This window comes from Mesoplodon bidens (assembly GCF_964165515.1).
Source record: "Mesoplodon bidens genome assembly, chromosome: 18".
Taxonomy (NCBI): Eukaryota; Metazoa; Chordata; class Mammalia; order Artiodactyla; family Ziphiidae; genus Mesoplodon; species Mesoplodon bidens.
Genome location: NC_138175.1, coordinates 19862465 through 19890068, shown reverse-complemented (window position 1 = coordinate 19890068; position 27604 = coordinate 19862465). Strand labels below are relative to the sequence as shown.

The following is a 27604-nucleotide window of genomic DNA, read 5'->3' as shown; positions in this document are numbered from 1 at the left end:
GGTTTAGAGTGGCTACCAGGGAACACAACAGGATGAATAGAGGGCCAAAAGTGCATGTTTCCTGCCACTGGTTTTCCACTTTCTAGTCGTAGATGGTGACTTCACTTTCCACTCAATAGAGGAGGCAGAGGATAGTAACTTGGCACTTTTGTGTTTATAGTGAAAGGTGTTATAGTAATGTACTTGATTACAGAAATGCCAGATTAATGAAAAATTAGCTAAATCTTTTTCACCTACAATGTTAAAATGTGAATCCTAAAATTATTTTAAGGAATCAAAAAACCTGAGTCATTCCTTTCCCCTTATTGAACATTTTCCTTTTCTTTGTAAAAACTGCTTTAAAGCAGCTTAAGTGTAAAAGGAATGTACAAAAGTATTGACATCATGGCTGAGTAGGTGAAGTTGGTATCAGTCATTGAAAACATCTATCTGACTCCCAGTAGTTTCTCTGATTTCAGCACCCCAAAACCTTGAGCTCATATGATGTGCCTCCCTGAGTGTAGTCAGGGTTGTTAGTGATGGAGGCTAAACTGCTAACATGGGAGGAAAACTACAAAAACCAGTGGCCTGAAGACTACTTTTTGACCACTCTAGACAGGTTAATTTCATCCATTGTTCCTCCTTCCCTGGGACCAGAGACTAGAGGTCTAGTTGCCTGTCTTGCCTTCTGGGCAGCACTGGACTGGCCCTCGTGCAGCAAGACAGTGTCCATCTGAGGCATCTGGAGGGTCGCCATTCCCAGTGGGGTGCAGGTGGCCCTCACCTCCACCCAGCTGTACAGATGTTCCTGGGTGTACTGGTCATCCTTGAAGCCAGTGATGGCCAGCAAGTCCACCACAAACTGCTTGGGGCTGATGTTCAGGGTCTGCCAGAAGAGGCCACAGTCAGGGCTGGGGGCAGCAGTGTGACACACATGTGCTCCCAGCCCCTCAGAGAGGGATGCAGAGCAGGGGCTTCCCTGGGCCTCTGCAGGGGCCACGGAGTTCAGAGGATACTATCATTTCAAACTGCCTCTTGGCCAAGGCTTGGCCCAGATGCTGCTGCCCTGTCCCTGCCCCTGCCCTTCTGCCCCTGACCTCTTTCCTTTATTCCCCTGACCCCATATCTTGGCCTGCTTCCTCTTGCCTTGCCTACTTACTGTGGAGGCAAGGGGACAGTGGAGAAGGAACAGGGCCTGAGGCTTATCACACGTACCCACAGCCGGTTGGCCAGGGAGACCACCTTGGCTGTGATGGCTTTGGGGTCCTTTTGCCTGATGGAATCCAGAATGATGTCAGTCAGGAAGCAGTGACATTTCTGCGCGTAAAACATCTCTTCCCAGGACAGAGAGAAACTCAGGAAAGTCACCTCTGTGGAGGAGAGAGTGGATGTGGCCACATCTGCCACGGCTAGAGCCTTAGAGCCAGCCCGGAGTAAGGGAGAGGTGTAGGGCTTCCAAGGGAGACTGTATCCCTGAAGTACCCTGGGTGGGGGCTCAGGCATCTCTGTGAGGAAGTGCAGGGCCAGGCATGGCTCCAGAGCCTTACCTCGGGGCTGGGGGCTGGCTGTGGGTGGCATGTCCCTGAGGTTGTCCATCTGTGTGGTATAGATGATGCTGTCCTCAAAGAACATGCAGGAGCCATCACTACCCACCACGGGGGGGTGGGTCACTTTGAGGATGACCCCTGTGCTGTCCACCTCACTGGCCTCAGGCAGAGACTGCTCAGGGGCAGGACTTGCTGTGAAAACATGGGGAGAGGGCTCTCCTTAAGCCACCTCAGAGCCCAAGCAGGGAGGAGACCTCTGGCAACAGACCAGTACAGTCAGTCACAAGCCTTTGCCTCCAGCTTCTCAGAAGTGGTACCCTGGGCTGGCAGGGGCATGTTCTGGCTCTCCTCTCTCCATTGCCCTTGAATCACTCACTGCAAGCCAAATCCTGAATTTCAGAACTCCAAGGAACTTTCCAAATCCTCTGTTGAACTAGGACTGGTAGTAGAGCTGATGACAACCCAGCGAGGGACTGGAAATCTTTGTAAAATTATGAGAGGAGCTTTTGTGGGGAGTTGCTGATGCATGTCCATTCTGAAGAATATGCTTGAGGGACTTACCTGGTGGCACAGTGGTTAAGAATCTGCCTGCCAATGCAGGGGACACAGGTTTGATCCCTGCTCCAGGAAGATCCCACGTGCCACAGAGCAACTAAGCCCACGTGCCACACCTACTGCTCCTGCACTCTAGAGCCCTCGAGCCACAACTACTGAAGCCCACGTGCCTAGAGCCTGTGCTCTGCAACAACAGAAGCCACCGCAATGAGAAGCCCACGCACTGCAACGAAGAGTAGCCCCCGCTCGCTACAACTAGAGAAAGCCCGTGCACAGCAACGAAGGCCCAACGCAGCCAAAAATAAATAAATAAAAAATAAATAAATTTATTTAAAAAAAAAAGAATCCGCCTGCGCATGCAGGGGACATGGGTTCGATCCCTGTTCTGGGAATATCCCACGTGCCGCGGAGCAGCTAAGCCCATGCGCCACAACTACTGAGCTTGTGCTCTAGAGCCCTCAAGCCACAACTACTGTGCCCGCGTGCTGCAACTCCTGAAGCCCACAGGCCTAGAGCCCATGCTCCACGACAAGAGAAGCCACCACAATGAGAAAGCCTGCGCACTGCAATTAAGAGTAGCCCCTGCTTGCCGCAACTAGAGAAAGCCCATGTGCAGCAACGAAGACCAGCACAGCCAAAAATAAAACAAATTAATTTTTTTTAAAAAGAATATGCTTGAGAAACCAACTTGGGGCTCACAGGTGGGGCCCAAGAAGACCCCTCCAAGCAGGGCCCGAGCCACTAAGAGGGAAAATGACAGAATACTGTAGGAAGGACCTTGAAGGAGCAGAGGAAACAGTCCATCACAGCAGTTCTCAGCTCACTTCCCTGGGCTGCTCCACACTTCCCCACCACACACACACCTGTCTGTTCAGCCTGGTCCCCACATACCCTCCTGTCTTCTGGACTTCTCCCCTTGCATGTCCATCAGTACCTCACATGCAATGTGTCCTCTTCCCCAAGTCCTACTCCTTCTCTTGTCCTTCCTATCTCAGTAACCATCCACCCCCTTGCAATCACCCAAACTAGAAACCTGCCCCCTCCTTGGCCTGATACTTTCCTGCTTCTTCCAACTGCCTAACTTGTTTCATCTAGAATGATCTTGGCATTTCTAACATGTAGCCTCCTGCTGCTGCATTTCCTCTGCCCTGGAACAAACTTTCTAAATGCACACCTGACTGCTTGCTTCGTTGTTTAGAATGCTTCAGTGGCTGTCCACTCCCCTTAGGATTAGAACAAACTGCTAGGTCCTGAACCTGGCCCACAAGACCTGTCCTGATTTCCTTATGTCTTCAGCCTTATCTCTTTATCACTTCATGTGAAGCCTGGTCTCCAGCTGCTAGACGCATGACTTGTGTTTCCTCAAGCACCCAGGGCTTCTCCTTCTTTCCCCTGCTGACTCCTCAGCCCCCAACCCTTCTCTGTGCTCCTGTTACTTCATAGGCACTTCCTCCCATATGCCTCAGGTAGTTTCTCAAGCCCCCAAGTCATGCCAGTGTGCCTGTCATTTCTGGGTCTTCTGCTTGGCATCAGTGAGTGCAGAGCTCTAGTCCCCCTTAATCACTGACTCGCTCTGTGGTCTTGGCCAAGGTTTGCCTTCTCTGTTGTAAATGAGAATTAGGTCAAAGATGGGACAGGACTCACCTCTCTCCTTTGGCCTCTGCTTGCCCCAGTCCTTCAAGGTGACAGCTCTTTTCATGGGGAAGTATGGCTTAAAGGTTGGCTCTGGCCCCTTGTCTTTGGTTCCAGCTCCAGCCCCTGCCTGTGGGCCTGGGTCCTTCTCTGAGGCTGTGTAATGGCCTTTCCAGGAAGCTGAGGTGCTGGGCTGGGAAACAGCCTCACTTCCTGAGGGGAGCTGCAGGGTGGCTTCCTCCAAGGAGCTGCTCCGGGGGCCTGGCAGTGGCTGGAATTCCCATTGTTTGCAATTGACCATGTCCCATTCCCTTACCAGGGAGATGAGTTTTTGCATGGGGGTGACAGGAGGGTCTTTGCTTTCAGATTTCTGTGTGAGGTTGACTGTGGTGCACTTCTTCTTGGGAGGACTCTCAGGGTGGGCCCCCCAGTGTCTAGGGTTGGCACATAGGCCAGGACAGTGTGAGTATGTGCTGGGATTACCCGCCCTCTTGGCACCTCGGCATAGGGACACCTGGATTGTCCGGAAGTACTGCTCAGCCTCCTCTATCTGGCTGGACCTGGCCAGGGTCCCCTTGGCCTTGTTCTGTGGAGTCCTGTCATTGCAGTCTTGGAACTCCATAGGCATGCAAGCTGTGGTCTGGAGAGGGAAGGCACAGCAGCTCTGGGCATTTTGTGCTTCCACGTCAAAGCCTTACCCAAGATCTCATAAGCTGGGTCTCTAAGACTTCACTTGCTTACCCAGAACAATCCCATACCCCACATGGGTCTTACATTTGAGATTTGCTCAGTCTGAGTGGAGGTGGCACCAGCCCAGGGTCCTTTCACACGCCAAAGGGACATATCAGCATCCCAGGCCACAGGCAGCCATTTCCTTGTGTCTCCCTCCAGGTTCAGAAACCAGTCACTGTGCCAGGAGCCATGTAGGCCCGGCTCTTTCATTTTGCCATAGCCCTCAGTAGCGGTCTGCCCCCTGAGCCCTGTGCTGGTGCTCTTTCAGGACAACACCAAACCAAAGAATGCTGGGACTTACTTCTTTGGCATCTCTACTGAACTCCACCAGTGACCCTGGCCCTTCTGTCACCACATGCAGCCTTCTGATGGGAAAAACTTCTTCATTTCCAGATTCTTTCTCCTGGATCCATGACCTGCAGACTCCAAGAGGGTTTGGTTAGTAAGAAGAAGCTTCCACTAGTCCATCGACCAGGTCTGCCCTTTGGCTGGGAGTTTACTCTAGACAGCAGGGGAGAAGGGGCTTTAAAGGGTTTTGCTTAGGTCCCTGCCCAATCCTGGGCCTGCTCCACCCCCTTAACTCTAAGTAGAACAGGTCCTACTGGGAGGTGAGACTTAGGACAGGATTCCCAAGAGGAATATAAAGGTTCAAACTTTAGAACATGGTGTCAGGAGCAGTTTCCTTACTTGTATGCCTTACATTGGATAAGGGCTTCTGAGAGGGATGGGATGTGGTATTCCTCCACCTCCTGGCAGAGGAGGGGCCATTCCCTGCAAATGACAAGGAGATGTCGCACTGGGCATCTGGGGTGGGAGTGTGGATGGGGTTATAAGCCTCCAGAGCTGCTGCCTTGAACAGCAGTTCACATGTTGGAAATAATATAATCTCCCTGAAGGCTACAAACTCAAATTTCCATCTTGAAGAGGGATGGGGTTTCATTATATGATTTCCTTCCTTCACTCACTTAAATTCAGATGGTAAAAGTAGTTTTCCAAGTCTCAGGAAGTTGAGAATGTGTCGAAACATTTGGCCATCCCCGTGGATCAGCAGGGTCTGTCCATATGTGATCCAGTAGACTCTCTGAGGGTTGGACAGCAGTTCTGGATACTGCAAAGGGTTGGACACCAGACTCTTGTTAGTCTGTTAAAGGGCTATGTCCTTATTAAGGGGCAGGTCAGCCTTCTCTTCATTTTCCTAACCATTCTAGAGCAGAGGCTTTGGGATTTCCATCTCCCTATCTTGTTGGCCACAAGGAGCCATAATGAGGAGGAGAGCATCTAGGGAGAAGCACACCATCTCTGCTTCAAGTTTTGCTGGCTCCTAGAACACTCTCTTGAGGCATCTGGAACCTCACCCTATGTCCTGCTCAGTCCAGGCCCCTCAAACTGGCCTCATCCCTACCCAAACTCCTAAAAGCCTTCCCAGAATGCTGCTCATACAATAAAAGCACTTTGGGCCATGGAGCAGAGGGAAGGTCCTTGTTTTAATCAGGTGCTGAAGGCTGTGTACGGGTCAGGTGACAGGTTCTTCTCAGCCGCAGAAGCCAAAAGGAGAGGAGGGCAGCCTCAGGCCAGCAGTACCTTCAGCAGGGTCTGCAAGGTGGTTGCATACCAGTGGCTTCCAACATAAACTTTGACGATCTCTTGAGGGGAATACACAGTGATTTCTGCCGTCCACTCCTCATCTAAGGAAACCAATGAGAGGGAACACATCATGTGGCCAGAAGGGAAATTAGGTAGGGCATTTTGTCCATTACATGTTAAGACACAGTATCTTCATCGGTCATATTCTGTTGCCTAGTCTGAGAAGCAGCAGAAGTCCTTGACATCAACATTTTCTGCTCCTCAGGCCTTCCCTGTGGCACACCATATGGTTTCCTGGGTGTCAGTGGGTTTAGAACAGCAGCTTGGAGGGTCAGCTGGTGACTCTGCGTTGGGGGAGGGCCACCAACCCCAAGGGCACTGCTGTTCTTCCCCTGGCCCACCTCTCCCAAGAAAGCTTGGCTGATGTACCTTGCTAACTGCTTCTGGTTTCTGGCTGGGTGTGTAATTTTCCACATGGCCACTCAGACTGGAGCTAGGAGTCCCTCTGTATGTTTGTGCTTATGGTTTGGCAAATATCATAGAGCCAGCCAGCCTCTCATCAAATCACTGTCACTTCTACAGAGACCAAGCCTCGGGGCTTTATTCTGGGAAGATGAACTCATGACCCGTTTCCTGGGGTGACTAGATTTAGGCTTTGTTCTGTATTAAGAACCAGTTTCTAATGAGCTTTGTAATGAATGAAGGGTATATAAATAGATGATATAACCAAGAGGTATATAATTAGATTGTGAACCTCATGAAGATAGAAACTGGGTCTGTTTTGCTCTCTTCTGTACCTCTAGTGTTATCTACTGTCCTGGTATATGGTAGGTGCTCAAATAAGTACTGAATGTTGCTGAATGATAGTAATACAGCACACATTGATCTAAAACACTTTTTGTTAGGAAACAGTTATAGGCAGCTGGTGAAACACCATTGACTTTAGACTCAGATTTAAATGCCAGCTTGACCACGATCTAGTAATATAAGCAAGTTACCTCCCTGAGCCTCTGCTTCTTTTGTTAAATGGACCCAGGGATCATTCTTCCCTGGATGGCTGCGAGGACCAAATGGGCATAGCATCGGCTCCCAGAGCCAGAGCAGGCATGCCCTTGGGGTCCCATGTGGCCCCCCAGCTGGGTCAGTCTGCACTGCTCAGCCTGGACTACTTGAGGCTACCTGTGGGCTTGGGGTGGGGAGGGGTCACCTAACATGAAAGTTTCCTTTTAGGCGAAACCCACAGATGTTAGTCTAGCTTTCCTTTTCTGTTCCATCTACAGTTCCTGGTTCTAGCCAGCCTTATCTTTCCTCTGTGATCCCCTAGACCCTCCTCTGATGTTGAATTCAAACTGAGAAGCTTCTTTATTTACTGAGCACATCCATGGGTGCCAGAGTCCTCGGCTCCAGATGAGTCTTCAGAGCCACTTTCATTGGCTCATAGGTGATGTCCCTCTTGTCCAGGAAGGCACAGAGCTCGTACACCTCAGAAATGGTCTCAGTCAGGGGCAGCCAGCAAGTCCCCAGCCAGTTCCTGCCCAGAGGAAAGGCCTGTCACAGAGAGCCTCAGCACTGCACCCCAAGGGAGTCCAGCCTGTCAACCTTCCATGTCTAGAATGTCTTGCCTTTACACTAACTCAAGCCTGTGGCCACTAACATCATTTCCTTAACTAGTTTCTGGTGATGTCTCATAGGGGGGTATACTTGGACACAGAGGCTCACCCTTTTGGAGCTGAGCTTGACCTATTTCAGCAAAGCCCTCTAAATTGACTAATTGCAAGCCCCCAAGCCCTGTCTCACGTTCCAGAATCCAGGCCAGGGCCCAGTCACTCCATTTTTGCCCCCATAAATATCTGCCCAAGACATTTCAGTCACTATGTGGCAGCCTGTCACGGTTTGGGAGATTACTGATACCTTGTATGCCCAGGAAACCCCCCACCTCCAAAGGCACTTGTCTTTGCCCTCTGTGCCCTGTGACATCAGGGGTGGGACATCTCCGGGAGAGATGGATGGTGTGGGCCACAAATGACAGTTCTGGGGTAAGACAGTATTTGGTATTGGCTGACCCTCTCCCCAGGTGCTCAGGAAAACCCACTTCTATCTTTAGTGTTGGTACCAGTGTATTTTGTGAGCCTAAGAGAGTTGCTCTACTCTGAACCTGTTTACCTTTCTGAAATAAAACAGGATTAGGGGGCTTCCCTGGTGGCGCAGTCGTTGAGAATCTGCCTGCCAATGCAGGGGACACAGGTTCGAGCCCTGGTCTGGGAAGATCTCACATGCCGCGGAGCAACTAGGCCCATGAGCCACAACTACTGAGCCTGTGCGTCTGGAGCCTGTGCTCCGCAACAAGAAAGGCCGCGATAGTGAGAGGCCCGCGCACTGCGATGAAGAGTGGCCCCTGCTTGCCGCAACTAGAAAAAGCCCTCGCACAGAAACGAAGACCCAACACAGCCAAAAATAAAAAAATATATAAAAATAAAGTAATTAATTAAAAAGAAAAAAGACCTAAGAAGAAATACATGGCAAATATCTAAAAAAAAGAAAAAAAAACAGGATTAGGGGCTTCCCTGGTGGTGCAGTGGTTAAGAATCCACATTCCACCTGCCAATGCAAGGGACACGGGTTCGAGCTCTGGTCCGGGAAGATCCCACATGTCGCGGAGCAACAAAGCCCATGCATCACAACTACTGAGCCTGTGCTCTAGAGCCTGCGAGCCACGACTACTGGAGCTCGTGCACCACGACTACTGAAGCCCGCGTGCGTAGAGCAGGTGCTCCACAACAAGAGAAGCCACCACAATGAGAAGCCCATGTACTGCAACGAAGAGTAGCCCCCTCTCACCACAACTAGAGAAAGCCCGCGCACAGCAGTGAAGACCCAGCGCAGCCATAAATAAATAAATAAATAAATAAACGAATTAATTAAATTAATTTAAAAAACAGGATTAGAATCCATGCCCCTGCACTAATGGGAACAGTCTGAGCTCATCCTGCAAGGCAGAGGCCAGGTATCACCTCCTCCAGGAAGCCTGCCTTGCCTTGCTTCTTGGGGGGGGCTCACCCCTGGCTCTGACTTTCTGTGTGTCAGTGAGCCTCCCAAGGGTTGTGGGGAGGGCCTTTGAAGGAGGGGGACTATCCAGCACCCTAACTGTTGTGATTAGCCTGGTCACCTCAGACCTAGCATAGGGCTAGAACCAGAGAAATGGATTACAGAGGATGGAAATATGACAGTGTGAGACCTTTGAACCTTGGGAACCTTATACCTTGGCACCAGGCCTCTCCTTTGAGGCCCAAATTTGGTGGTGCTGGTGTGGGTAGTAGGAGTGGCTAAAATGATCAGTTTGTCCCCAAGGACACTATCTCTGGCTCATGGGCAGGGCCCCAGGTTGGTTCCTCGAGAAAGGTAAAGCTCAGCCTGAGTGGGACCAAGCTGTGCTCTGAGGAGGGCCTTACTTAACGTGCTGGAAGAGGACCCCGTTCCCAGTGATGTACAGTCTACTTCCATCCAGAGTGCTCTCGATGCGGAGCTGTCCCAGTGCGGAGTCTGGGTACTTGACAAGCAGACCCAGGGCCATCATGTACAGTGGCTTCACAGACTCTAGGCCTGCTGCACGGCCCCCCGTCCCAGGGCTTGGAGGAGGACAGGAGGTCCGGGAACAGCCACCTGTGCCAGAGAGAAAGGGGTGCCTCCTAGATCCCTCATGGTCATAACTATATTGGAAGCTTTGGGTCTTGCTTCCTACTGCTGCCTTAAATCAGTAACTAAAGAGACTTTGAGGGAGCTTATTTCCTTGCACAGCCAAATCTGGATCTGCTCGAAATCAGTATAGTTTTTCTTATATTCAGTCAGGTTTAGAGGTCAAAACTATTTGTTGAGAGGCGGGGTGGGTATGGGGGGGTAGATTAATTAGCTGTATCATTAACATTTGAGTTTCAGAATAACAGCCATCTGGCCCCAGCCTCTGCAGGAATTTCCCTTAGTTCCAAGCTCTGCTCTAATTATCCATGGGTAAAGAATGACAACCATAGCATAGAACCTAATGTGCATTACAGGCTTCCCGGATTCACAGTCCCTATCACTCTTGGGCAGAATTTTCCCCGAGGACACACTGTGTAGTGTTACTTTCAGGTTGGATATTTGTATTACGGGCTCATGGGTGAAACCTTGTTCTCCTGCAGTGGGCACAATGCACCGTCTACAGGACCCTGTTCCAGTGGCAACAGTGGGCCAGTGGCAAGCTGCCAGGTGATTTTCATGGGTCATCTCCAACCCTACAAGAGGGGTAGTACTCTCCTCTTATCACAGATGAGGAAACTGTCCTGAGAGGCCAGTTGAGAACCTTGCCCCAGATAGCAAAGCTAGGTGGGGCAGAGGTGAGATTTGAGAGCGCCTCTACCTCCAAGGCTACGAGAGCTGTTTCCCTTACTTATGGTGCTTTATAAAAAGACAGAAAACATGCTTTGTGTTTGGGGGCTGCTTTATGGCTTACAGAGCCTGTCCACAGGCATGCTTCCCTTCCAACTTCACACAGCTCTTGTGCAGCATGCACCGCTCTATTCATCTCTCTGATCCATGCTCTCTGAAGGAACAGAAGTCTTTGGGGGAGAGGTTTGAACTTACACCCTTTGAAGTGGGTTGTAAGATCCCAAGACAGGCTCCTGAGACCTGCAGCAGGATGCCACTATCCCCAAATAGGATAGGACTCCACTTGCCCAGGGAGGAGTCTGGGAGAGCTGGCCTAAAAGTAGGGAAAGTCTGATTCCCATGGAATAAGTATCTGGTGACACACAAGCCAAACTTCACATGTGCAAGACAGTTCTATATATTCTCAGAATGCCAGCTGAGGCCACACTAAGGTAGCTAGCTCCTGCAACATGCACAGTAGCTTCCATAGACATGCAGGATTTGGGAAATGGGATGGTTAAAGGCAAATAAAAAATATGAGGAGCAAATTGGAATGAGGTTGGGCCGGGAACTTGAAGGACTGGACCAGGGTCAGAAAGTGTCAGGAGCAGGCAGAAACAGGCACAGCAGCCAGGGATTTGAAGTAGGGGGGACAAAGGAACTGGGGTGTGTGTGGGATAACTGAAGTCCTATGGGGAATTTCCCACGCCCTCCAGCTATGCCTGGAAGAGGAAGGATGGGAGTGGCAGGTAGGGGTTAGTTACAAGTTCCCAGTTGCTTGACACATCCACAAGGAGGGCAGACCTCCCCTGACCTTGGGAAGCCGGGCCTCAGGCCCAACTTCCCTCCCCTCGACACTCTGGCCTGGTTTCCCCACCCAGGCTGGGCTGAACTACCTACAGGTCAGTGGCAAGACTGAGCAGACAGAGGGCACACTGGGTTTCAGACTGAAATTTCTCTTCTCAGATTCTAAGTCAGCCAAAACACCCACTTCTCTTACCACCACGCAAAGCCCAGAGTGGTTGCGGGAGGGAAGATGTTTGTTTTTGGCTTTTCTGGCTAAAGCCCAGACTGCCCCAGGATGTCAAGGGGAGGGCAAGGTTCCCCTGGTGACATACCCGTGTTCATTCGGTACAACCTCACAGCTTCACTGAGCTCAGGGATTTCCAGAATTTCCACTTCTGCTTCTAACACATCTATGTTGGAGAAATTATCTGGTAGTAAAATCTTCTGTGAGCGGAGAAAATTCACTTGAAAAACAAAGGGAAACAAAATGGGTTAACAAGGTTATTTCTGATCTAATTGTAGGTCCAGGTTTTGGCAGGTTTTTGGTGCTACAACTTATCCTAGGTGCTCCTTATTCCAAAACAATTTCTAAACATACCTGGTTAGATTAGCTTTCAGTCTGTGGTTTTCAAGGTCAAAAACCCCAAATTACTTTGTTTTCCTGTGTCTAAGTCCGTGGGTGTGGCTTCCCATGGCCTGGCCTGGGGCTCCCAAGCCAGGCCTTCCTGGTGAGCACACACTGGCCCTGAGACTTACCCTGTGAGTCTTGACCCAAGAGCAGGTCATTCCAAAAGAGGGAGTTGTCTTGCTGCTTAGAGAGGAAGGGCCTGGCCGAGCCTGGGCTGGCAGGTGGCTCTTGCAGTTTGTCCCTGCCTGGACTGCAGTGTGGGAGGCAGAGATGGAGCCAATGCTACTGTCCTGTGTGAATCAACTTGGAGATTCAGAAGCACATTATAGACAACTTCCCAGGTGACTGTGACTATGAAAGGCTGGGGTTCCAGGCATTTGGTCCCCAGTACAATTTGGGTGTTTCCTGCCCTATTCATATAGGCAGCAGCAGCATCTTGGAATCAGTTCAGTTCACACCCCACCAGAGCCTGTCCTGGTGGAGGAGGGAGGCTCTCTTCTGTCCAGGCTTGAAGAACTCATCCCTCCTTAGGCCACTAGCTCAGGTGGACAATTCTACAATGATTCTGAGGAACCTTTCACCATCCACCCTTTTATCCTGAGTTTAGTGGAAGTGAGAGGAGGAAGGGACCATCCTTTGAAACAACCCTATTCCCTCATTTTATGGTGAGAGGAACTGAGGTCTAGAGCCCAGTTGGATACATAAAGGCAGAGAGAGAAGTAGTTTGGAGTCCAGCTCAGGGTCTTGCCCTTTACACCAACTCTTGTGGCCCGTGACACCACTGCAGCTAGTTTCCAGTGCCCCTTTACACCCAGGCCGTTCCAAAATGAACAGGGAATAAAATAGCCCTGAGGCTAGTGGGAGTCTAATGCTGGGAATCCATTTGCTTCCAGGAAGGCTCTGTCATGCTTCCACCAGTTCTGCCCAGGGAAGCTCCTGAGGCCCTAAGCCCCAAGCTGAGCCTCCAAGGGGTGTGGGGTTAGGAGGGGTGGATGGGTCCTATCAGCCTGCCGCCACCCCCCACCCCCCCTCCCCTCCCCCTCCCCCAACTTCCCGGATAGAGCAATCACCAATGAAGCGGAACTCGCTGCACTCGCACTCAATGAGGGCCACGGTCTTAGCCAGCCACAGCAGATTGTCTTCAGTTACCAGGCTTGGATACTTGGCCACTAGGTCTAGGGGCAGGAAGCAGTAGTGCACTTCCTCTTCTGTGTCTAACAGTGGTGTATCCATAAGTCCCAAAGGTGCCTTATCATGTAGGCCTGGAGGAGAACATGCAGAGGGGCGTCACCACCTCCCAGAGGCCAGGGCTCTCAGAAGTGGGCAGGGCTCTCACTGACCCAGGGGCCCCAGGGGAAGCTGAAGAGATCACCCCAGAGACAGTCCCTGCCAGATACCTCCTTCTTCTCACTCACTCTCTTCAGATGTAACCCTAGGCTTGGCAGAAGTGTGGTGGGGAGCAGGGCATGGAAATCTAGTTTTTCTGCAGTGAAGGGCAGTGGGACGTGAAAGTCCCACTGGCTTATATACTCAGTCATTAAATTCATACTGGTTACCTATTTGTTTCTTTTTAATTGATCAAACAAACCACAGATAAAATAGATGACCTACAGATAAAATAGATCCTTTTGACTCTCCCGAAAGCTCAAAACCCATCAATAATTATGAATGGCTATTCTGGCGTCCCAGGTAGGTCGATCTATGCTGCAAGGCGCCCACCAGACAGTGATCATTTGGAGACATTCCTTGTGTGGTGGTTAGAGGTGACTTGAAAGTATGGTGGAGTGCCCTGACCAATAGGACAGGGTGGAATGCAGCCCAGCCTTGCCCAAGTGAAACCAGCATGCAGGGGGATGAACATGGAGAAGGATGTTTAGTTTCAGTGAGTAAGAAGTCATGGAGAGGGCATGTGGCAGGTACAGCTCAAAGGAGATGACAGGAAGGTAGAGAAATCATCCAGAACTAATTCAGAAATCAGGGCACTCTCTGGATTGAAGCCACTTCTGTTAGAGTGAGAAGAGAAGCTGGTCTGGGCTTCAGAAAAGGTCAGCCTGTGGTTATACCTGTGAAGGCTGGGCTTTTTATAGGAAATTCTGAGGGTTTGCTGATACACTTCCATGTTTGCCAGTAGTTCAGAGATGCTCTCTCAGCAACAGGTATGTCTGCAGGCCTCACACGTAGATGGTGTTTCCCTTCCTTCAGCTTATCTAGAGTCTGTGAGATAAAGAAGATTATTGCTTTGAAAATTTTAACCAAGTAACTATCTACGAATTCTAGGGTAAAATACCAGGAAAAATAGTTTGTGACTTACTTTGGTAAAGTGTTTTGAAATAGTCACTCACAAAAATGTAAAAGTGTATGTCTATAAGATGATATGCTGATATTCAAAATATCAATGACTATTTCTTTTCTGATTTTGAAATAATTTTTTCTGGATTATAATTTTATGTTGATTGATAGAAATTTATCTTATGCAATCTTAAGAGTAATTTATATTTAATAATTAAAAACCTGGTGGCGCAGTGGTTGGGAATCCGCCTGTCGATGCAGGGAACACGGGTTCGTGCCCCGGTCCGGGAAGATCCCACATGCTGCGGAGCGGCTGGGCCCGTGAGCCATGGCCGCTGAGCCTTCGCGCCTGGAGCCTGTGCTCCGCAACGGGAGAGGCCACAGCAGTGAGAGGCCCGCGTACCGCAAAAAAAAAAACACAAACTTGAGATTTTCTGCTATCATTTCTCCTCAGGAGTTCAGAAACCCTTTTGACCTGTTCTAATTGTGATCTGCTTATTGTTTGTGCTCATCCTAATCCTGGAATGTGATTTATTTAAATGGGGAAATGGAGGTGGCACTGAGCATCACACTTTTCAAAGCACTTTTACCTACATTTGCTCCTTTACCCTGACACAGCTCTGTGAGATAGATGTGGTGTTTGCATTCCCACTTTGCTGATGAGACAGTTTCAGTCAAAGGATCTGTGAGTTGCCCAAGCAGTCTTCCAAGTCCAGCTTCTCCACTTGAAGGAGCAGGTGACCAGGGGTGGGCTGAGGCTGGAATGGAGCACCCCAGCTAGGATGGGCTGCACCCCAGGGTAGAGTCTTCATGCTACCCACATTCAGGGAGCTACCCTCCCTAAAAAGTCCTGCACAGGGCGCAGATTACCATAACATCAAGCCCATTTTTTCTGTCCCTTCCTTAGAAGAAAATAGTATTTTCCCAAGAAATTTCTGGAAATAGCTGGAAAAGTAGTCCTCTAAAGGCACCACATGACCAGTTCTTTATCTAAGAGCCTCAGAATGGACGGAACACCTCAGATGCAGTATGAAACTAATAAAAGAACCTGCTTACCTACACTGGTGAAGCTCTTGTGAAGCTGCTCAAGGGAATCCTGAGCTTTGAGAAAAGCCCTCTGGTGGCCATGGCTATAAACTGCACCCTCATAACTGCTTAAGGTCTGTAAAAGGAGAGGACCGGAGCGGGTAATCTTCCCCACTTTGGGTGGCTGATGGATTTGTGGAAGGACTGGACAATGGCAGGGTCATGGGGAGTGCTTTCCTGGAGGCACTGACAATGGAGGAGAACAGTGCATGCATGAAACAGCAGAAGTGAGTCTGTCATTCATTCATTTGACAAATACTTGTACAACACCAGGGCCACAGTCAGATACTGTGCCTGGATCCAACAGTTTACATACACTGAGATAAGAGGCAGCATCAGTTATGAAGTTTCAGGACCTCCAGGGACTCTGGGATTTCTTTCAACAGCATTAGAAGGGGACCCAAGCTTTCTTGTCCCTCTTTGCTCATGACTGCACACGACTTTAGCTTCTATGTCAAACTGTAGCCGTTCTCAGGAGGGAAATCAGTGAGAGGTTGATCTCCGTATGAGGTAATAGTTGGTCTTGGGCAAAGAGGAATAAAAATGAGGTGCCAAAGAGGAATAAAAATGAGAGGCCAGAACAGATTCTGTATCAGTGGGTGGGCAGGATTATTGAGTTAAGGTGAGGGATAATAGCCTGGCAGTATTTGTGCTGTGAGGCAAAGAAAGGAAAATGGTGATTGTGCACAGAAGGGACAGGACAGGGTCGGGGGGACAGTAGGTAAGGATATATGCTCAGCCACCTGCTTCTCTGCCTTGAATATGGCTTTGTTTAAGGTGTATGGAGGTTGAGGGAGTGTGTGAGGTGAATTTAGAGCAGTAAACAAGAGCCAGAGAGTAAAGAGCTCTGTCAGCTGGGATAAGGAGTCTATCCCCTGGTTAAGAGAAGCCATTGAAGGATTCAAAGCAGGGACTGTGATTTGAATGATATTCACACCATCTCCACCCAGTCAGCCAGCAATTCCTAGGACTCCATCTTCTGCTTTTGGCACCACCCCTTCTCTCCTCTCCCTTCCCCCAGTCCTGGTCTCCTTGTCCCCAGGCCCTCTCCACTCAATGATCTTTCAAACAGGAAAATGAGTCCAAACCACTCCCCATCCTAAAAATCTTTAGTGCTCCCCATTATCTATGGGATCAAGTCCAAATTCTTCTTAGCAGTGCACGTAAGCCCCTTCACAATCAAGGACCAGGAGCAGGGTATACACGAGCAATACAAGGGCCTTGAACTCAGACAGACTGGGGTTTCAATCTTGACTCTGTCACTTAAGAGCTAACATTTACTGCTCAGGCACTTTTAAACTGAATCCTGCTAATGTCCCCCCGCTCACAAAGTAGGCTCTAGTACTATCACTCTCTTTTAGCAAATAGGAAACAAGATCCAGGAAGAGAAAGAGTACTCAGTGCCCCAAGTAAGTGGAGATGCTAGGACTGGAACTCAGGACGCCAGAGCCTGTGCTCTTAACCACTTTTCTTAACCAGCTGCCTCCCATTTGTCACTTAACCTCTGCAAGCCTCAGGCTCCTCACATGCAAAGTGGAGACAGTAAAATCTGGAAGATGTTGTAAGGATTAAAGGAAATATTAATTTCCTTCCTTTTAGTGGTCAAATCTCAAACTACCTTTCCAGCTTCATCTGCCACCATTCTTTCTGTCTCCACCCCATCATCTGTGACATTAACTGCATAAAACTCCAAAGACACACAATGTTCAGTGATATCTCCTCAACTTTATGTATGCTGTTCCCTCTTCCCAGAATACCTCTCTCCTCCCTTCCCTGCCTGAAGAGCCTGGAGCCTCCCCCAGCCAGAGTGGTTCATCCTCCCCCTCTGTTCCCACAGGCCCCTGCAAACTTTTCTATCTCAGCCTCTGGCTTGGTTTCAGGCCTGTCCGTCCCCCTCTACCGAGGCTCCTGGAAAAAGGACTGGATTGATGCATCCCCAGCTTCTAGTCTAGAGCCTAGTATGTAGTAAGTGCTCAGAACCGCTGTGTTGAATGAAAGAATGCATAAAAATGGAGGGCTGGAGGGCTGAGTCCTCTGGCATGAAAAGCAAAATGAGACATGGGGGAGCCAAAAGGAGCTGGCAGAGAAGCAGACTGCACTCATAAAAACTGAGAAAGATGGTGGGAATCCAAAACCATAGGAAAAGCCAGTACAGGATTACAATGGGCAGAGACCAGAGAGTTCAGAGGACAGTGGAGGCAGCAATTCCAACTTGGGAGCTGGAGTCCAGAGGGAAGATCTAATGGGGTGAAGGACAGGGATGAAGGAGGAGATGGAGACAGGATGACAGGAAGAAAGGGCTCAGCTTGGGTCTGATTGGTAATGGATTGAAAGACATTGGGTGAAGTAGCATGAAAAGGAAGTGAAACTAGGGAGAGCTTGCAAGAGACAGCATATCATTCCAAGCCTATCCTAAGCTAACCGAATCACAGGAACCTGAACCTGCCATTTACTTTATCTGCAGATTCAAATCCCGAGATTCTCAGTGGAAGAAACAATGGTGTCCTTGAACAACTCTAAATCAGCCACTAGGGAGGCGACATGTTGGGGGAGGGAAATCCCTACCTGGGAGAACAACCTGTTTGAGGATGGATTTGGATGCACTATTTGGAGGTGCTCTTTGGTACCTAGGTGTGTCCTTTGGGGTGGGTCAGTAATGAGAGTCCAACTAGCTTGAGAGATGTGCTAATTGAGGGAAGAATGATCTAATCTATAGAAATGAAATCTCCATTTCCTGCTACTTCCACTAATGTAAAGTGTAAGCAGTACCATTTTCCCCCCAAAAAGGTGTGTGTGAAAAATCTTGAAAAGGAAAAAAAAAACCACACAAACAAGTAAATCTACAAAGATCGCAATTCCTGCCACTCAAGACATGCTGGAAGCATTAGGCCCAGGAGCTTCAACTAGGTTTTTTTCTAAACTTTCTCAGCCAATCCTTGCTCTGACTTCTAGAAATACAAGGCCTTCTTCTCATGGGAAGCCATTTGGGTGCTGTTAAAATCCATGGGAAGCATCCCTGAACCCCTTCAACATGCTTTGTTGGTCTCAATAACACCTACTTATTTATTTACTGCCTGCCAGTCTCCCCTAATAGATATAATCTCCAAGACCATGAGAACCCTGCCTGTTTTGTTCTCTGCTGTATTTGCAGCACCCACAATAGTGTCTGTGGGATCTCAATATATTTTTGTGGAATGAATGAATGAATGAATGAATGAATGAGTGAAGAGCACTTCAGAGAGCCCATGCTTCCACCTGTCCTTTGGCTTTGCTGACTGAAGTTGCCACAGAACGTGGGGCTGGTCTTCTGTGGACTTCAATTCCCTTTTTTTCTGCCTGAATATTACTTCTAGTACTTTTACTCTTCATATATTATGACCCAGAAAGTTATTAGAGGGAGGATTTCTTTAGGGAAATACAGACCTGAATTCAAATGGCTACTTGCTAGCACAAGGATAACTGATGTTGCTTTTGGCCTAGATAATAGTGAAAAAATATGTCAATCAGAGGCAACATAAGACTGATGGCACAGGGGCGAGTATGTGTGTGTGTGTGTGTGTGTGTGTGTGTGTGGTTGCCAAAAGATGGCTGACAAACGCCCTACTGGCAGAGCCTTGGGACTTAACGGAGGATTTCCAAAGCAGCAGCAGTGCTCAGCGATGCTTTATGCTCTGATGTGGGCTGTTGGAAGGAATGTGAAGGTAAGAGAGCTTGGGGGAGACTGCAAATCTCCAACTGCTTTGTAAAGACAAGGAGGGCCAGCACCACTGGAAGCTCAAAGGAAGCAAGGCCGGTAGAACAAAAGGATATTCAGAACAGCTGCTATCAGCCAAACAAGACAAATAAGACACACCTATCAGCGGCTCAAACCTGCCCCTCCACTGCCAGCTCCAGCCCCCTCACCCTGAAGTAGATTCAGCCTTCACAGGTCATCTTGGGTATATCATTCAATGTTCTCTCAGCAGATATTTATTAAACACCTGTTACAGGCCCAGTACTGTGAGAGATGCTGGGAATGTGAACATGAAAAGAATACAAGCTAGTGAGGGAGAAAGACATATGAATACATGGTCTCAACAGAATTAGCACTGATCTGAGAGCAGAGAGGCAAAACTCTACCTGGAAATGTGAGGCTAGTCTTCCAGTGGGCCTCATTTAGGCTAAATCTTGAAGGGGAAGCATTCTAGAAAGAGGGAACAGCAAGTGAAAAGGTATGGAGAGAAAGCATTTAGGGTGCTCAGTGACATGCCTGAACACTGAGGGGTGTGTGTGTGTGTGCGCATATGTGCATGCATATGTACCCATGCATGCATGTAGGTATGTCTATGTGTTGGGATATGAGTCAGGACAAGCAGATGGGCTGTCCTGTGAGGAGCCCTGATGCCATGTCAAGGCATTTACACTTGAGCTATCCACTTACCCATATCCACAGATGAGCTACACTGTTGGGATAAATATCTGCTGTTTACATAATCTTCCTTTACAAGATCACAGTGGTAATCTGTCTTCACATCATGAGTAATAGGAAATGTGAGACTCGTCAGTGGTCTGTTTTCTTAAAAGCATCATTTGTGTGATCAACATAAAAACTCTCTGGCTCCCTTGAGCACAAGGAATGCAGGCGTTTTGGGGTTGCTTGCTGGTAGCCGAACATTCACAGGTGGAACGATTTAAGTTTCCAAACTTAGAAGTCCTCAGAAGGCAATGAAAAAGGAAACGCAAGCAGCATATACTGTCAACGTACTAAGTCCTCAGTGGACTTCAAGGGGGCAAGTGAAAGGGAATCAACAGTCTGCCATGAACCTTGAACCCTTGTGAGTTACCCTGAAGAAAAATTTCACACTCTGCAGTAGCAGCTATGACGCCCAACCAAGCTGATAGCATATGAGAGGCTTGGAGCAGCTTACATTTACACAAAGGGGACTCCCCAAATTACACAGAAGGTCCTAGGAAGCACTGTGACATTAGTGTACAGACCTGTAATGACTAGTTTATATCTCCCCTGTGAACAAGATATGACATTCCTAAGCATCCAGGCTCATGGATTTACATACCAACTTTGATGACTCCAAATTTATGTCTCTAGACCTGACTGCTTCCATGAATTCCACATCTATACATCTGGCTGCCTCCTCCCCATCACCACTTGGATGTTTAACAAGCACCATTTTCTTGCCTCTCAAACTTAATACATTCAAATCCGAACTCCTGATTTTTCCCTCTGAGCCTGCACCTCAGAATACATCTTTCACCTGATTGCCCAGGATACAAACAGAGGAGTTATCCATTCTCTCTCACTCTACCTCCAATTCATCAGCAAATCCTATCAGTTCTGTCATCAAGACATATCCAGAATTTGAACACTTCTAAATCTACCATTACCACCTTAGGCCAAACCATCACTATCTTTCATTTGAATGCTTCAGGAGCCTCCTAACTTGTCTTCCTGCTCCTCCCTTGCCCCAGTAGAGTCTAGGCCAGGGGTCAACCAAATTTTTTCTGTAAAAGGCCAGATAGTAAATATTTTAGGCTTTGAGAATATAGTCCCTGTTGCAACTATTCAACTCTGTATTGTAGCTTGAGAACAGCTATAGGCCATATATAAACAAATAAGCTTGGCGTGTTCCAATAAAAGTTTGTTAATGAACACTGAAATTTGAATTTCATATAATTTTTATGTGCCACAAAATATTTTTCTTTTAATTTTTTTCAACCATCTAAAACTGTAAAAGCAATTCTTAGCTCACAGGTTGTACAAAAAAGGTAGTAGGCTGGATTTGTTCCATGGGATGTAAATAGTTTGCTGACCCCAGGTCTAATGTCAAGCCAGAAGTTAATGATGTTTTTATAGCTCTATTGAAATATATTTCATATTATATCTAATGTGAATAAATTTTATATTATATATAAATGATCAAATTTACTCACTTATACAATTCAATGATTTTAAGTATGTTTACAGAGTTGTGCAACCACCACCACAATCTATTTTAACATCATAAAAAGAAATCCTGTACCCATTTACAGTCCACTGCCTATTTTTGCTCACCCTATCCTTCTCACCCCATACCTTGGCCTTAGGAAACCACTAATCTACTTTCTGTCCCTATTAACTTTGTGTATTCTGCACATTTTATATAAATGTAATCATACAGTATATGGTCTTTTGTGTCTGACTTCTTTCACTTAGCATAACATTTCAAAGCTCATCTTTGTTGTTACGTGTATCAGTACTTCATTCCTTTTTATTGACAAATAATAATCCATTGTATGGACATATCATTTTGTTTGTCTGTTTATCAGCTGATGAACATACAGGTTGTTTCCACTTTTTGGCTATTATGAATAATGCTGCTATGAACATTTGTCTACAAGTATTTGTGTGGATATCCTGTAGGTTTTAATTTCTCTTGGGTATATACGTGGGAGTGGAACCGCTGGGTCATAATGATATGTTTAAATTTTTGAGGAACTGCCAGACTCTTTTCCAAAGAGGTTGCACAAATTTACATTCCTATCAGCAGTGTATGAGGGTTCCAGTTGCTCCATATCTTTGCCAACACCTGTTACTGTCTTTTTGATGAGAGGCATTCTAGTGGATGTGAAGTGGTAACTCATCATGGTTTTGATTTGTATTTCTTTGATGGCTAATGATATTGAGCATTTTTCATGTGCTTATTGCCCATTTGTATATCTTCTTTGGAGAAATGTCTACTCAAATCCTTTGCTAATTTTTAAATTTGATTGTCTTTTTGTTGTTTAGTTGTAAGTGTTCTTTACATATTCTGGATACATGTCCCTTATCAGATATGTGATTTGCAAATATTTTGTTCCATTCTGTGTGTGGTCTTTTTACTTTCTTGATGGTGTCCTTTGAAGCACAAAATTTTAAAATTTTGATGAAATTCAAAATTCATCTATTTTTTCTTTTGTTGCTTGTGCTTTTGATGTTGTACCTGAGAAAACACTGCTTAACCCAAGGTCTAATGATCTTTTAAAATGTTAAATTTGATAATTTTACTTCTTTCTTTAAACATCTCCGAAAGGTACCTATAACATTTAGAATAGATCCTGTGTCTTCAGTGTCACCTGTGAGACTCTGCAAGATCTGGTCCATAGTCTCCTCTGACCTCATCTGTTTTTGGCGTCTCCCTACTTTTTTTTTTTCCCACACCGAATGGCATGTGGAATCTTAGTTCCCCAGCCAGGGATTGAACCCACACCCCCTGCACTGGAAGCGCAGAGTCTTAACCACTAGACTGCCAGGGAAGTCCCAGAATCTCCTTACTTCTCATTGCACCTGACAATGGCTGCTGAGTCTGCCTCTTCCAAGTCACTCGTTTAACCTCAGGGCATTTGTGTTTGTCATTCCTTATGCCTCAAAGCTCTTTCCCAGACATCTGCATGACTTGTCCCTTTTTCATTCGGTCTTCTGCTCAAATGTTGCCTTGTCAATGAGGCCAGCCCTGACCACTCTTTCTAAAGGAGTAGCTGGCCTCAGTCACTTGCTATCTCCTTACCACATACTACACATCAGTACATTACAAAACAAGCAGATTAGATGTAAATGCTTTATTCTTTCAACTAAAGTCCAGTACTATGAGGGCAGTGACTGATAGAATAAAAACTATACATACAAAAAGAAAATCATACAAACACATTCTGAAACCCCAAGAAGTTCTAGAATACAGAAATGCCATCCTCCTTCACTATTACACAGGAAACACTGCTCTATTCTTCATAGCACACACCTCTATCTGACCTTGTACGACTGTATGGTTTATTCCTGTATCTCCAGTGCTTGGCCTGTGATTGGTGCTCAATACACAATAAATGTTACACTTAGAATCAAGACAATAATAGGTATTGAGCGTGCCCTTTGAAGACCAAAGCTACAGGCCAGGGGGAGGTGGGGTGGGCAGGTGGACGGGAGAGATAAAGGGTAGGGATGTGAGGGGATGAGGAAGGGTAGAGAGCAGAGCAGCATTGTGAGCTCAGGCACCTGTCCTCCAGAAGCTTCCCATCTCATTCTACTTGTTGGCTCCTATATGGCTTTCCAACAAAGTTTACTATATTATAGATAATCCTGTGTAGGATATGCCTCCTGTTGCATGCATGGGAACTTTAGTTAGTGGGAGGCAAAGTCCCATTTTTATTGCTAGGGGCTAAATCTGAAGGACTCTACAGTGAGCAGCACTAACAGGTTAGAACAATTTAGATATGTGCTGTCCAATATGATAGCCATTAGCCATATATGGCTATTGAGTACTTGAAATGTGATAGTCTGAATCTGAGATGTGCTTTAAGTGTAAAATACACATCAGATTTTGAAGACTTAGTACATAAAAAGAATGTAAAATATATTAATTTTAAAATATTGATTACATATTGAAATGACAGTATTTAAATATACTGGGTTAAATAAAATATATTATTAAAATTAATTTCACTTGGTTTTTTTTAATGTGGCTACTAGAAAAATTTAAATTACACACGTGGCTCACATATGTGGTTTATATTATATTTTTATTGGATCATCCTATGTTTTCCTTAAAGCCCATAGGAATAATGCCTGGTAACCACAGTGCTTTCAATAAATACTGGCTGAATGCATTAAGGTGGGCTGCCTGAGAAGGGTCTTTAGACTAGAACTGGCAAACTCCATTTTCTCCAAGCAAAATGTTTGTACATTTAGGCAAGAACCTGAGTATGTGGACAGGCCTTAGGAGTGGGGAAAGTGATGGAAACGAGTGAGGCTGTTGATTTGCTTGAGATTGCTGTTGATTCTCCAGCTATATTTACACCCTGCTTCAATGAATAAATACTACTTCAGCTGGGCCGGCCTAAATGTTTATTTAGAGCACCATTTCCAAAACATAAGCACTTGTTTTTTGGTCTGTTTTAGGGAGGCAGATCCATATGATTCCTCAAATACTACTGCTCACACAACTTGGGACTTTGGAATTGGACCAATTCATTGGCTTCTGAGTTGTTACCTCCCATTTAGAAGTTGCTTCCCAAATATATTTTGTTTCAATTTGGGAAGTAAGGACATCAAAGGAATTAAAGGGCTGATAAACTGTATAATAGGCTTGTGCTCTTTAAAATGGTTCTTCAAAAAATTGCCTTGATCTCTTTGATTTTCTGCAAGTGACTCCCTCGTTTTCCCTACAAAATGGTGCTTTGGTATAGAATCATTAGCAATCTTGGGAATTCCCTGGCAGTCCAGTGGTAAGGACTCCGCGTTTCCACTGCCAGGGGCCCAGGTTTGATCCCTAGTTGGGGAACAAGCCGCGTGGTGCAACCCCCTCCGCCGCCAAAAAAAAAAAAAAATCAGCAGGCATCTTGACATTCCAGGCTGTTTAAGTGATTTGGAAGCCAATTGTAAGCAATTCTAGTACTCAGTTCCTGGGATAGTTGAAAAAATTTTTATTTCGGGTGGGTAACTTTAAAAAAAAATAAAAAGAAAAGAATATACAACAACTTGCACTGGAGTATGTTAAGGATTTTGATTTCCAAATGTATAATACCTTTTAAGAGAAAACACTGATTTCGTAAACAGTGTCCATAAAAACATGCATTATGAAATGTTCTCATTCCCATATGACCCAGATATGCATAGTCTACCTCAGTTCTCTTCTTTGAGGTGTTGGAGAGGCATAGTTCATAGTGCACTGAGCTGCACTGTGGCTTGTCAGTCAGTGCTCATAAAGACAGAATAAACAACACCTTGTCCAGACAGTAGGATTAACATGGAGCATGGCCAATGGTCCTTCCCAGTCATAATATTTAGTTCTTCCAGGTTAAAAAAATATCATTGTTCAAAAACTAAGAATAAACTAATTAAGATAAACCACAGAAATGATTTCTGTAGTCTGGAGAAAAATTAGGAAAGAAGGTAATGTTCTTCAGTGATACTATGATGGTTTAAAAGTAAAGGTATTTAAAGCTCTTACACCGAGAAAAGAAGTCTTGGAAAACAGAGAAGTGAAGACAAATGAAAGATTCTGCAGTTTGGAGGACGTTTTACTTTGCTGTAAGTGAACATTGTGTACCTAACAGGCACAGTGAGAAGTGATGTCCTTTTATTTATTTATTTTTAATTAATTAATTAATTAATTTTTGGCTGCATTGGGTCTTCATTGCTGCGCATGGGCTTTCTCTAGTTGTGGCAAGTGGGCTTCTCATTGTGGTGGCTTCTCTTGTTCTGAAGCACGGGCTCTAGGTGCATGGGCTTCAGTAGTTGTGGCACATGGGCTCAGTAGTTGTGGCACGTGGGCTCAGTAGTTGTGGCTCTCGGGCTCTAGAGCGCAGGCTCCGTAGTTGTGGCGCATGGGCTTAGTTGCTCTGCAGCATGTGGGATCTTCCCGGAAAAGGGATCGAACCCATGTCCCCTGCATTGGCAGGAGGATTCTTAACCACTGGGCCACCAGGGAAGTCCCAAGAAGTAATGTTCTTGACAAATCTTTTAGATTTTAAATCTCAGACACAGTGTATGTAGCAAATCCTACAATTTCTAGTGTTTCCACCTCTTAAAATTCAACCACAAAAGAAAGAAGAAGCTTAAGCTAGGATTTCCAAGAGTCAAGAACACCCTTTCAGGCCGTGGAAAGTCCTATCCTGGGTCTGTGGTGGCTGCTGGCATAGATAAGGCAGAGTCAGGATGAAATCCTTTATTCAGAACATGCGTTTCTAGTGTACAGTTTATTACCTTATCTCACTCATCACACTTCCTCATTAAGAGGATCATCTCAGCAACGAATATATAAAAGGACACAACATTTTAGTGACGTAAGACCTATGTTACTTATCACCACTCCTGGAAGACAAGAGCATCTTACCTGCAGCAAAGGCATCAGCTGCAAACACAGTGCTTGCTCGTAGAGCAAGTTCAGTTCTGCACAACTGGAGAAGGAGAGTTTGGAGGTGTAGAGGTAATAGTGCACATGCCTGAATGTGGAACCATCTCTGTCAATGAACAGCCTCTGGCTTTCCGAAGAGGTCAACGCTGAAGCCTCCTTCCATAACAGGGAGTCTGGGAACTGAGCGAGTTTGCTTCTGGGAACTGAGAAATGCCAACCCCCGACGTTGAAATGAAACAAATCCTCTGCTGACTCATGAGGCATACCAGGCTCCTCCTAAAGGGAAAATGAAAAGAGATCTATGCAATAAAAGGAAATAAAGAGCATCCATATTGGAAAGGAAGAAGTAAAATTATTTCTATTTGTAGATTATGTGATCTTGCATAAAGAAAATCCTGAGGAATTCACTATTAAATTATTAGAAATGAGTTCAAGAAGGTTGAAGGGTACAGATCAATATAAAAAATCAACTGTATTTTTATACACTAGCAATGAACAACACAAAAATGAAATTAAGAAAACAATTCCATTCACAATAGTATCAAAAAGAACAAAGTAATTAGGAATAAATTTAACAAAAGAAGTGCAATACTTGTACTCTGAAAACATCAAAACATAGTTGAAAGAAATTTAAAACACCTAAATAAATGGAAAAACATCCCATGTTCACAGATCAGAAGACAATATTGTTATGGTAGCAATACTCTTCAAATTGATCTATTGTACAATTGAACACAATCCCTATGAAAATTCCACCTGCTTTTTTTTCTTTTCCAAAAATTGACAAGCTGATGTTAAAATTCATATGGAAATACAAGGGACCCAGAATAATCAAAACAATCTTGAAAAAGGAGAATGAAATTTGAGGATTCACACTTCACACTTTCAAAACATACTACAAAAACAAACCCAAAAACGTACTACAGTAATCTACAGTAATCAAGATGGTGTGCTACTGCATAAGGACAGACATTTGAATAACTGAAACGGAATTAAGAGTCTAGAAATAAACCATTACATTTATGGTTAATTAATTTTGACAACAGAGCCAAGAAAAGACAATGGGTAAAGAAGAGCCTTTTCAAAAAATGGTGCTGGGACAACTGGACATCCACATGCAAAAAAAAAAAAAAAAAGTTGGATTCCTACCTCACACCATACAAAAAATTAACACCAAATGGATCATAAACCTAAAAATAAGAGCTAAAGATATAAAACCCTTAGAAGAAAACAAAATCTTCATGACCTTGGATTATGCAATGCCTTCTTAGATAAGATACAAAAAGCAAAAGTGAAATAAATAAACAAACCAATAAATAAATAAAACCATCAAAAGTAAAAACATTTGTGCTTCAAAATACATCATCGACAAAGTAAAAAGACAACCCATATAATGGAACAAACCATCTATCTGATAAAGAATCTGTACTTAGACTATGTAAAAAGAACATTTACTACTCAATAATAGAAAGACAAATAACCAAATTTAAAAGTGGGTTAAGAATCTAAATAGACATTTCTTC

General features: G+C 45.9%; 1 protein-coding gene across 1 annotated transcript; it reads right to left on the bottom strand.

Moving 5' to 3' along the window:
- Positions 1–574: 574 nt before the first annotated feature.
- On the bottom strand, positions 575–26348 carry KCTD19 (potassium channel tetramerization domain containing 19; the record flags this gene model as incomplete). Its single annotated transcript, XM_081216861.1, has 14 exons — positions 26061–26348; positions 13908–14058; positions 12915–13106; positions 11549–11680; positions 9479–9689; positions 7400–7560; positions 6027–6130; positions 5411–5553; positions 5133–5216; positions 4747–4861; positions 3726–4353; positions 1527–1718; positions 1195–1349; positions 575–865 (listed from the first exon to the last, which is right to left on the bottom strand). The coding sequence occupies exons 1-14, from the start codon at positions 26343–26345 to the stop codon at positions 575–577; spliced, it is 2844 nt and encodes a 947-aa protein (XP_081072987.1). The 5' UTR covers positions 26346–26348.
- Between the last annotated feature and the right edge of the window lie 1256 nt (positions 26349–27604).